The 12390-nt window shown below is 33.5% G+C and overlaps 1 protein-coding gene across 10 annotated transcripts in view; it reads left to right on the top strand.

Annotated features, from left to right (window-relative positions):
• ZC3H13 (zinc finger CCCH-type containing 13) overlaps window positions 1–12390 on the top strand; it is a 91423-nt gene that overhangs the window by 36653 nt on the left and 42380 nt on the right. For 9 of the 10 annotated variants that reach the window (XM_027116243.1, XM_027116239.1, XM_027116245.1 and 6 more), the window contains 3 exons: window positions 343–482; window positions 1060–1220; window positions 6678–6875. The exons of the other annotated variant lie outside the window; for it this stretch is intronic. In XM_027116243.1, the coding sequence (XP_026972044.1) occupies window positions 343–482; window positions 1060–1220; window positions 6678–6875 (499 nt within the window). The remainder of the gene's footprint in view (window positions 1–342; window positions 483–1059; window positions 1221–6677; window positions 6876–12390) is intronic. 10 annotated transcript variants of the gene reach the window in all.

The following is a 12390-nucleotide window of genomic DNA, read 5'->3' as shown; positions in this document are numbered from 1 at the left end:
GTCCCCTGCATCGGCAGGAGGACTCTCAACCACTGCGCCACCAGGGAAGCCCTAATTGTATCTTTTAAAAATTCCGTCTCCTAACCAAAAACCCAAACAGCCCAAAATCACTTCCAGAAAACCCAGGAACCTTAAAAATGTTTGTTTTCATAAAGAAATTAGCCATATTGATTTTAATTCTTTATAGAAACAGTGTATATTTCTTTTATCTTTTTGAAGTATGTTGTTCTTGTTAAAGAATCTACCATTTTAATTTGTATAAAAAATAGTTGAAAATTTTTCTCTAATTTTTGGTATAGATAATTATAGTTTCCGACAAGTAATGGAATTTTTATTTTAAAGATTCTGACAATGGAGATATTAATTATGATTATGTTCATGAGTTGTCATTGGAAATGAAGCGTCAAAAGATACAGAGGGAATTAATGAAGCTGGAACAAGAAAACATGGAGAAAAGAGAAGAAATTATTATTAAAAAGGAGGTATGCTATTTATTGAAATTTGTTAGTAATTAACATCAAAATGAGTATTGATCAGAGAACTCATTAGCTGCTTGCTACATCTTAAGTTGTATTAGGATATCGATACTTCACATATGTTAATCTATCTTCACATTTCTCTATTAGATAAATAGGACATATATTTGTTATTGAATAAACAAAACTGAGTTTCTGTTGCCTGGAGTCACCAGCTAATGTAAAATGGGACTTGAATCTATGTACATCTGGTTTTTAGGCCCATGCTATTTCTAGAATACTTGTTTCTTTTTTAAAGAGTAGAAAGATACAATATATTTGAATATAATTTTTTTTTCTGAGGAGATTTTGAAATTTCATAATTTTAGTTTGCTTTATTGATATTAGTGTTATGTTGGGGCAGTTAGTATTGGTTAACAGCATAGGTTCAGGAGCCAGACTAATATTAATATGTGGTCGCTATCATAACACTTAATACTTCATCTGAAGTTTGGTATAATTTAAAAACACGTGCTTTGTTGTCTGATTATAACAACCATGATTGGAAGAGTTTCTGAATTGAGTTACTGAATTCTTTTGGAAGGTTTCACCAGAAGTGGTTAGATCAAAGTTATCTCCATCACCTTCTCTAAGAAAGTCTAGCAAATCTCCAAAGCGAAAATCAAGCCCTAAGTCGTCATCTTCAACTAGCAAGAAAGACAGGAAGACAACTGCAGTATCCTCTCCCTTGCTGGACCAGCAGAGGTCAGTAGGGTGATAAATAGTGCCAGAATGAAATAGCTTTTTCTGAAGTGATATTCAAAAGAATTACTTGGTAGATTACATAAAGATACTTTTAATACATTCAGTATTTAATGTAAACTTTTTTCTTCTAAGAAAAAAGTGTGAAAAGTTTCCATTTAAAAGAAAATTATAGAGAACAATAAAGCAAAGGTTTGTGTCCCATCTGTATATGCTTCAGAGCTTTTTATTTTTTAAGAATAAACAACTATATTTCTGGTCCTTCCCTCTTGAATTTGTTGTTTATGATACCTATGCATGTGTGTTTATACTTCCATAATACGTATTATCTTACAATATATAGTATTACTTTCATCTATTTAATCTTAACATAGATACAACTTTTCTTCTGTAACTTTTTCACTTAGCATTTTTTTTACATTTATCTATATCAATATATGTAGCTGTAGTTCTTTCATATTAGTATTTATGTATTTATCTACTTTTCTTTTGTTGAACGTTTAAGTTGATTTCAGGTTTTAGCTCTTACAGATTATGCACAATGAACATTCTTGTCTCCTTGTGTACATGATCAAGAGATTAAATTCTTTATAGTATGTATGAAGCAGTATGAATATATTATTTAGAATTATTGTAGTAAATTGAAAGAATAAAGATAGAAATAAATTACATTGAGGGGTTGAGAATAAGGCAGGAGATACCTTTTCATTTAATGTCACTGTGGACTATTTAAATTTTATTAAAGGATATACACTAATTTATTATTTAAGAAAAAGGCTAAACTAAAAACCTCTTCCCAATATTTGACCAGTTGGCAAATGTCTATTTGAACCCATAATGAAACTCATAGTTGTCTCCTTCTAGTTTCTAGAGGCTTTAACCCTATTCTAGATTCCATTTACTTTTTACCTAGTTTATTATATCATCCTACTAACTCTATTTGTCTAGTGTCCATTCTGCCACACATATAAACATTTTCATTCAGCTGCCCTAACCCTTCACTTTACAGATGTTGTGAGAGAAATCTTAAAATAACAATTACAATTAATTTATTATGCCATTGAAAAATTTAGTAGTTTGACTGAAATTCAGATTTTTTAGAATAGCATTCATACTTTGATCTTTCCACTGTTTCCACTCTGGTCCATATTTTCGTCCAGCCTTCTTCCTACACTCATCACCTTCAGTCCATCAATGTCTAGCTCAAATTCTGTCTTTCCATTAAGTTTTCCCATTTCTCCTTACTGAACATAATTTCTGTTCCCTTTATATATCAGATTTTATTTATACCTCTCACTTAATACTAATTGCTATTTGTATTATATTTTAGCTGTGGCACATATGTTTTACAACCTCTATTAAATTTAAGCTCCTTGAAGATTGCAGTCTTCATGGTTCACTGTTCTATCTCCCCACAGCACCTACTCTGCAAAGAGCTTTGTATTGTAATAAGGCACTCTGTACAGTTGACTTGATTCTCTCCTTTGTGCCTAAGATTGAATAAAGGGATATGAAAGAAGTTGAACTATACAGTGATATGATTTACCCCACTTGCTCTTTATTCTTTTGATTAACCAATTATATAATTTTCCCTCAATTCCATTCATTTCCCAAAAAACCGCCAGCATACCAGAAATACTCCTTTTCATTTTCTAATCCTTTCTAAATATTTATAAAATCTTCAAAACTTAATCTCTTCATAGAAAGTTTCTATAACTATTTAGATGAAGGGTTAGTTTCATCCTGTTCGTTTTCATGTAGTCTTCTCTTACTGCTTTGTTAGTAACTCACTTATACTTTGATGAATATTGAGCATAATAATTACTCACATTGATTTAACTACTATATTTCTGTATTATAAGATATTGACTTTAAGATGCACCATTAATTTAATAATAGAAGCAGAAGGATCTGGAAAACAGTACATTAAAGGTACAAAGAAAACACTGAATTGGATATAGCATTTCTGTAGTTGTGCAGTTTACATTGCCTAGAGTGGGTCAGACCATCAACTTTTAGTTACATTGTGGATCATACTATAAACTGAATACATTCAACAAGTTAAGGATTGGAATCAGTTAAAATTCAATGGAATGTTGCAGCCAATGCCAGTAAATCAACTGAGGTGACAGTCAGGTAAACAAACTCCTTGGTTTTACATGATTATCATATTGAGTAGACAGAGATAATCACAGACAAATTAAGACTCACACTTCTCTGTGAAAATTGGCAGTTTTCTTAGACATTTATTGTGAGAGAGAGCCTGATGGAAAGCTTTAAGCTGAAACATGTGAAGTATGTCAAAAGCTATTCAAAAAAAATAAGTTTTGGGGAGAGAGAGAAAAAGGCTCTAAAAGTGATAGAAGTAGATAATTGAGCTGTGTGCCACAAATAGGAAGTGGGCTCTTTGCCACTAAAGGATAATCATTTGACTTAAAAAAAAAAATGTTGAAAGATCTTGTTGACTTCAGAATGCACAAAATCAACTTTGGCCCATTCTGTTGGAAGTTACTTGCAAACTCTGTAACACAACTATGTTTTCCAACTACATATATTTTTTAAGGTATTTGAAGAAATTCTGCACTTTTGTGAGTGTACTGGCATAATCCTGGTGGTTATAATAGCTTAATCCCAGAATGTGAATTTAACACAACAGAAGTTTATTTCTCACTCAAGTAAGAAGTGGGTGTTTCTGATTAATAGGTGACTCTTCTATACATGCAGCTTCAGTACCTAGGCTCCTTCTGACCATGGCTTTACTTTCTTAGGTTTTTGAGGACACCAAAGAAGAAAAAAATTAAGAGTATTGCACTTATTTAGTTGCATAGTTTACAATTACCTGGAGTATGAGAGTCTTGTTAGTTAGGCCTGGAAGTGGTGTACATCACTTTCACTCACATTCTTTTTGGCCAGAGCTCGGTCATTTGGCCACATCTAACTTCAGAACAGTCTAGACAGTATGGTTCAACAGTATGGCCAGGACAAAAGTGTAGTAAACACCTAGCTAGTTTCTGTCACAGGCAATGATGTGAAAATACAGTCTGTGTCAAGAACTTCTCTATCATTTTATCTTGAAAATGGTTTTTTAAGTAATTTTTGTTACTATCTACCAATTATTGATCAGTGTGTGTCTTTTAAGTGGAAAAATATGTAGAAATGTAGACACATCACTTATCTGTTAAATACATTAAAAATTTGAGTCACTTCATAAATATGCAGTGAGATATGTAACTAATAATCGTTTTGGCAGAAGACAAAGATGAAAAGTAGATTTGGTCATATTTTAATAACTTCTGGTTTGCTAGATGGTTGACCCTATCTATGACAATAAGAAGTAGGGATAAGGACTAAGAGAGGTAAATTTTCTGAATACCTGCTATGAGTCAGTTGCTTTTATCTGTTTTTAATCTTACCAGCAATTTTGAGGAAGATACTATCCGCTACCTTTTTTACAGCTAAGGCATCTTGGGATTAGAGAACTCTAGGTCACAGGAAGTAAGTTCTAGGATTTTGGCTTAAGTTGTCATTTATAAATATCAATAACTAGTGAAATAAGTAGCTGATGAAAACTTACCAGATGTGTGAAGAGGGCTACTTAAAAACTCCGTACCAGGCTGAACATTCAGTGTTGCAGAAAACAGGAAGAAATTTAAATAAGAAATTAATTCAAAATTTTAATATGATTTGAGAGGATATTGATTGATCTGTTGAGAGCAGTTGATCATGAAAATAAAAGCAATCTGTGAACAAAAATATTTTGGATGAAAAATGATTTTTAAAACTGGAAATAGCAGAATAAAGAGATTGCCAAATTTAATATTAGTAGAATGAGTGCAACCTAAAAGAAAATTTACTGAATTTGAAAACACATTTAAGATATTTCCAATATTTTAAGATATTGGAAAGCAAAAGGAGAGATGGAATAATGGAAAACAATGGAGGAGTGATCTAGGAGATGCAGTGACTATAATAAAGCAAACCAGAGAGACTCGGGTCACATGGAGAATTGATGAAATAAAAATAGAAAAAAAAGTGAGTAAAAGACTAGGGTTTCAGATTGAAGCAGCACACTGAGTGATAGAAAAGGTTAAAAAAAGAATGTATGCTTATCTTGATGAAATTTTTAGTTTGCAAGGAATAATATAATAATTATTAGTCAGAAAAGCTGGGTAACCTGCATAGGAAAAGAAATTAACTCTCTTTGGACTTTTCATCGAAAACACTAAATGCCACAAAATATTGTAACAATATTTATAGAGCTCTGAGGGAAAAGTATATGACACCAAAATGCTCAAACTGTTGTCAGGGTAGGAAGTAAAGACAGACAATTTGTAATGTGTAAAGGCTCAAAGTTATAGCTTTTAGATAAAATGCTTTTAAATGCCAACTTTTAAAGAGGATAGTCTAGACCCAAAAAAACAATCCCAGGTAGATTAACCGTGAAATACAAAATTCTAAAATTTAAAGGATCAATCTCTGTAATCTAAGAGTTGGGAAAGATTTAAATGAATGTTTAAGATTTAAAACAAAGATTTAAAAGAATATTTACTAACAGTGCTTAAGGTTTCATTTATAGTTGATGTAATTGTTCTTTATAATGCTGAAAACATGGAAACCACCTGAAAAACTTATCAATGTGAAATTGTTTAAAGAAGTTATGGAGCATATCTATTAAAGGAAATTCTGTACAGTCCATAAGAATAATTATCAAAATCCACTTTTTTGGGCTTCCCTGGTGGCGCAGTGGTTGAGAGTCCGCCTGCTGATGCAGGGGACACGGGTTCGTGCCCTGGTCCGGGAAGATCCCACATGCCGCAGAGCAGCTAGGCCCGTGAGCCATGGCTGCTGAGCCTGTGCGTCCGGAGCCTATGCTCCGCAACGGGAGAGGCCACAACAGTGAGAGGCCGTGTACCGCAAAAAAAAAAAAAAAATCCACTTTTTTGTTATAGAAAGATACCCATGCTATATTTAGTACAAAAATTTTTACAAAACATTGTATTATGACTGTGTGTATGGGGTGGCAGGGAGGGAAGAAGGGAAAGAGACATGGAAAAAGTGTGGACATATATCCAAGATGTTAACATTGGCTATACTTGGGTAATGGAATTATAGGTGATTTTTACTTTTTCATCTACTTTTCTATAATAAGGTTTAAAAAAAAATTCAGTTCATGCAGTTGTTTTATTTTATGATATTTTCCTTCCTGAAAGAATCTCTTCCTACTCCACCTCTTATCTTTTCTCAGAAATATACCCTTTAAAATTATATAATAAGCAGTATTAATGAAGTAGGTAGCAAGTAAATTTTTTTTGATATTGATTGCTAGTATATAAAATAGTAAATGGCAAGTTATTAAAAGGAATGCTACCATTTTTTAAAAGTGCTTTGTTAAAATGAAAAAAATATTTATTTGACCTTCTAAAAGTCTTTAGACTTCTGATAGCTTTGTGTTACGTTCAGGAATTCAAAAAGCAACCAAAGTAAGAAGAAAGGACCTCGTACTCCTAGCCCACCCCCTCCTATACAGGAAGATATTGCTCTGGGGAAAAAATATAAAGAAAAATATAAAGTAAAAGACAGGATAGAAGAAAAACCAAGAGATGGAAAGGACAGAGGACGAGATTTTGAAAGACAAAGAGAAAAAAGAGACAAGCCAAGGTAAGTAGGATTGTATATTTTTAATAATCTTACTTTCTTAGAATCTAAACTACTATTCAGAAGCTTTTAGGCATTACTACAATGGATTACTTAGTGTTTTTGAACTATGTATAAGTATTTAATACTTACCATATTGAAATATCAATACTTCAATCAATGTTAATATGTTTATAAAACATATAAATCATTATGATTGAAAAAACATAAAATTTCTTAATTTTAACCATTTTTAAATGTCAATTTGGTAGTGTTTTTTATATATATATACTATATATATGTATATACAGTATATTCACAGTGACATGAAATAGATCTTCAGAACCTTTTCATCTTACAAATCTGAAACTCTATAACCCTTAAACAACTCCTTTTCACTCCCCCACCTATCCCCCGGCTCCCCAGTCCATAGTAAACATCGTTCTACTTTTCTGTTTCTTTGATTTTGACTCCTTTAGATACCTCATATAAATGAAATCATTTTGTCTTTTTGTGACTGGCTTATTTTACTTAGCATAAGGTCTTCAAGGTTCATCCATGTTGTGGCATGTGACAGGATTACTTTCCTTTTTAATGCTGAATAATATTCCATTGTCTATATACCACGTTTTGTTTATCCATTCATTTGCTGATGAACGTATAGGTTGCTTCCACCTCTTGGCTATTGTGAATAGTGCTGTTATGAACATGGGTGTGCACATCTCTTCAAGACCCTTCTTTCAGTTTGTTTGGCAATGTACTCAGAAGTGGGATTGCTGGATCATATGGTAGTTTAATTTTTAATTCTTTGAGGAACTTTCATACAGTTTTCCATACAAGCTGCTGTACACCATTAACAGTGTACAAGAGTTCCAATTTCTTCACATCCTCACCAACACTTATTTTCTGTGTTTTGGATAGTAGCCATCCTAACTGGTATGAGTTGATACTGTGGTTTTGATTTGCGTTTTGCTGATGATTGATGATGTTTAACATCTTTTCATTGCTTTTTTTTTTGGCCACTTATATATCATCTTTGGAGCGATGTCTATTTAAATCCTTTACACATTTTTTATTTATTTATTTTTTTGCCGTACGCGGGCCTCTCACTGTTGTGGCCTCTCCTGTTGCGGAGCACAGGCTCCGGATGCGCAGGCTCAGCGGCCATGGCTCACGGGCCCAGCCGCTCCGTGGCATGTGGGATCCCCCTGGACCGGGACATGAACCCGTGTCCCCTGCATCGGCAGGCGGACTCTCAACCACTGCGCTACCAGGGAAGCCCTCCTTTACACATTTTTTAATTGAGTCCATTTGATTTTTGTTGTTGAATTATAGGAATCCATTATAATTATGGATGTTAACCCCTTATCAGATATATGATTTGCAAATATTTTCTCCCTTTTCATAGGTGGCCTTTTCATTCTCTTGATAGTGTTTTTTGATGCACAGAAGTTTTTAAAGTATGAGGTAGTCCCATTTGTCAATTTTATGTTTGTTGCATGCGATTTTGGTGTTGTATCCAAGAAATCATTGCCAACTCCAATGTCATGAAGATTTTTCCCTATGTTTTTTTGTAGGAGTTTTATTAAGTCTTAGATCTTATATTTCAGTCTTTAATGCCTTTTGAGTTAATTTTTTGTATGTGGTGTAAGGTAAAGGTCCAACTTCATTTTTTGCATGTAGAAAACCACTTTTCCCAGCACCATTTTTTGAAGGAACTCTCCTTTCTCCATTGAATGTTCTTGGCACCCTTGAAGATCATTTGACCATATATGCAAGGATTTACTTCTGGGCTCTCTTTTACTCCATTGGTCTGCTTGTCTGTCTTTCTGCTAGTACCACACTGTTTTGATTACTGTGGCTTTATAATACATTTTGAAATCAAGAAGCATGAATCCTCTTTGTTACTACTTTTTGAAATTATTTTGGCTATTTGAGTTCCCTTGAAATTCCTTATAAATTTGGCATGAATTTTTATATTTCTGCAAAAACTATCTTTGGGGTTTTGATAGGGATTGCATTGAATCTGTAGATCTCTTTGGATGATATGGACATCTTAACCGTATTAAATCTTCCAGTCCTTGAGCATGGAATGTCTTTCTGTTTATTTGTATCTTAATTTCTTTCAGCATTGTTTTGTAGTTTTCAGTATACAAGTCTTTGACCTCCTTGGTTAGGTTTATTCCTAAGTATTTTTTACGTTAAGTAATTTTTATGCTTTATTTTGTTCTTTTTTATACTATTGTAGATGGAATTGTTTTTTAAAATTTCCTTTTCAGATTGTTCATTGTTGTATAGAAACACAACTGATTTTGTGTGCTGATTTTGCATCCTGCAACTTTGCTGAATTCATTTGTTAGTTCTAACAGTTTGTTTTGTTTTGTGGAACGTATAGGGTTTTCTACATATAAGATCATGCCATCTGCAAGTAGAGATAATTACTTTTTTCTTTCCAACTTGGATGCCTTTTTAAAATTTTTTTTGACTAATTGCCCTGGCTAGGACTTCCAGTACTGTGTTGAATAAAAGTGGTGAGAGTGGGCATCCTTGCCTTGTCCCTTAGAGGAAAAGCTTTTAGTCTTTCACCATTGAGAATGATGTTTGCTATGGACTTTTCTTAAATGGCCTTTTTTTATGTTGCGATCATTCAGGATAAATTATCTATCCAGTAAGCAGCTGATAATAGTTTTATGATATATAAGTTCAACAAAACCCAGTCTTTTCCCCAAAAAAGATTTTGGTGATGAGCTTAGCCCTTTCTTTGTCTTGGTAAGAGATCATCTTGTCTAACTTATTTAGATGAATCAATTTTTTTTTCTCTCCTCCCTGTGGTGACTTAGAAGAACCAGAATGATTCTGTCAGCTGTTGCTAGGACCTAGCAACATTATTATGTCTTACTGGAGCAATAAAAACTGGTTAACTGGAGCATCCATAATTCTTGAACATATTTTCCTAAAATACACTCTTTATCTTATTCAATCTGGTAGGTTTGTTTTTGAAAATGACATGTAAATCAGATATAAATTATGTTAAATGTTCTTGCTGATTTACATTTTAAGAAGTCTTTATTCTTCTCTAATGGTTCTTGGTGCTCTTGTTCTGTTATTTTGACCCAGAAATCTTTGAGAAGTGATTCTTAACTTATATCCCTGGGTAGTTCACCACTGAAATGGTAACACATTTTGTATTATGAGGAATTGAATATTACAGAGATTGATTCTTCATTTTCCATTTTTTTCTCCCTGGCCATCTCTACCAGGAGTAGTAAGGTATGCCTAAGATTCACCTGTTGCTCAGTGTACAGAAAAATCTGAACTTGGTTTATTTCTTCTCTCTAAGGAAACTAAGCAGCAGATTACTGAAGGACTGCATGGGTACCTGATTGTCACTGGAGTTCTAAAGCCATATTTGACAAGGTTGAAAGGGGGCATTTTGATTTAGGAGGAGTTGATTTGATTTCCAGGTGTTTTTTTTTTTTTAAGACAGATTAATTAATTTAATTTATCTCCATTACTGTGAATAAAGAATAATTCTAAAGCCAAACAGTATATTTAAGAATCTTTGTCATTGCTTTCAGATTCTGGGGTATGTAATCAAAGGTTAGTATCTAAATTCCTTTTGGAGAAAATTGCCATTTAATATTAATTTAGATGTTATAATGGGTTTATTGGGAGTATTTTGGTTATCAGGATGTGTTGTGCTTAAGTGAAAGTATGCTAATACATTTATTATTTATTAGGTTACTGAATACCTAGTGTGTGGTGGACACTGCTTTAAACATTGGTGATGCAGCAGTGAACAAAAATCTTGTCAGAAACTTTGTTACTACAGGTGGAAGTAATACAGTAATCATGTGTGTTCCCTTCCAAGTAAAGTAAGACTAACTAGGCCTATTGTATATAGGGGATTGCTTACATTTCTTAAAGGGTGGTTCCCAAATGCATATGCATACATGTGAGACAAATGATGTAACAAAGCCACATGATCCTATGACTTTAAGTCCTTTTCCCTGTCTTCTGTGTCTCAGTTCTTCAACTTTCTACACCAGGAGCTACTAACCTGGATTTTAGAGGTTTGATTTGTGAGTTAAAATTTGCCTGTGTATGTTTTCGTGAGGGGTAGAGTGTCCATATCCTCCCAGAAAAATTCATGATTTCCCCATTCTCCAAAAATTCTTAAGAGTTATTAATCATTCTTTAGGCCTTTGCCACTAATCTGGCATCGAGGATTTCAGTACTCTCATCCCAAACCTTTATTGGCCATGTCAACCTAGTTAAGAATATACTCTCTTCCCAGAATATTTGTTAATTTGAATAACACTGAATTCTGTTATGTAGTTGCTTTTGAAGCGAGTAGTTTCCAGGCCATAGTTCTTAAAGGAATTCTGTATCAGTGTCTTACAATTTGACTGGTAGACTTTACTCAGCAATGATTTATTTATGCAACATTGATCAAAACCTGCATACCACTTATTTATCCAAAAAAACATGCCTTATAGATTTATTTTATTACTCTGCTTTTAGAGAATGTAGCAATTTCCCATAATACTTCTAAAAATAAACTTTCTATGACCTGTTTGGTACAGAAAACAGCAAAATCTTGATTACTTGGAACTCAACTAAACCGTTTATATTCTGTAATTTGTTTTAGAAGATATGAGCTCACAGGAAAATTAAGTTTGAGATAGATATTTAGTCAGAAAATCACTTGTGAAGGGAATATTTTGTATCAGTATTCCTAACCTACTGTATCTAGATAATCCTAAACTAGATATTTCAGCAGTGTTTCAGTGGACCTCTAATGTCATCTTTATCAATGAAAATCTGTATTCTATATTCTTTGCTGAATTAGGAACGACCAGTAATATTAGTGTAGTTTAAGAACAAGGGCCTAAGGAAACACAAAAACTTTTTGGATAGTAGTTAACCAGAGAAATTAGCTAACAAGCGCATATAGTTCATTCTGCTGGTTAACTATGGTTTTATGATAGGTAATATGTTTTGATCAAAATACTAATCAAAATGCAGAATTTTGTGGTTTAATAAGATAGTATTAAGAGCATAGTAAGTTGTATTTTTTTTAAATCACTTTATTATAATTACCTGAATATGTCTTGATAAGAGTATAAATGCCTACATGAGTCTTCCTCAGATTTTAAAGACAGATGTGATCATTCAAAACTTACTGACTGGGCTTCCCTGGTGGCGCAGTGGTTGAGAGTCCGCCTGCCGATGCAGGGGACACGGGTTCGTGCACCAGTCCGGGAAGATCCCACATGCCGCGGAGCGGCTGGGCCCATGGGCCATGGCCGCTGAGCCTGTGCGTCCGGAGCCTGTGCTCCGCAATGGGAGAGGCCACAACAGTGAGAGGCCCACGTACCACAAAAACAAAAGCAAAAACAAAACAAAACAAAAGAAAACAAAAAAAACTTACTGACTTTGACATCAGCTTAGTAGAATAAGCAAATTACCACCAAATTGACAGACTTATTTTCTTTCAGTGATTGCACACATCTGAATAATTAAAATCAGAATGTTT

Source organism: Aethalodelphis obliquidens, unplaced genomic scaffold, assembly GCF_003676395.1.
Source record: "Aethalodelphis obliquidens isolate GAN/ISIS:26980383/991018 unplaced genomic scaffold, ASM367639v1 scaffold16, whole genome shotgun sequence".
Classification (NCBI taxonomy): Eukaryota; Metazoa; Chordata; class Mammalia; order Artiodactyla; family Delphinidae; genus Aethalodelphis; species Aethalodelphis obliquidens.
This window is presented reverse-complemented; position numbering and strand designations above follow the sequence as displayed.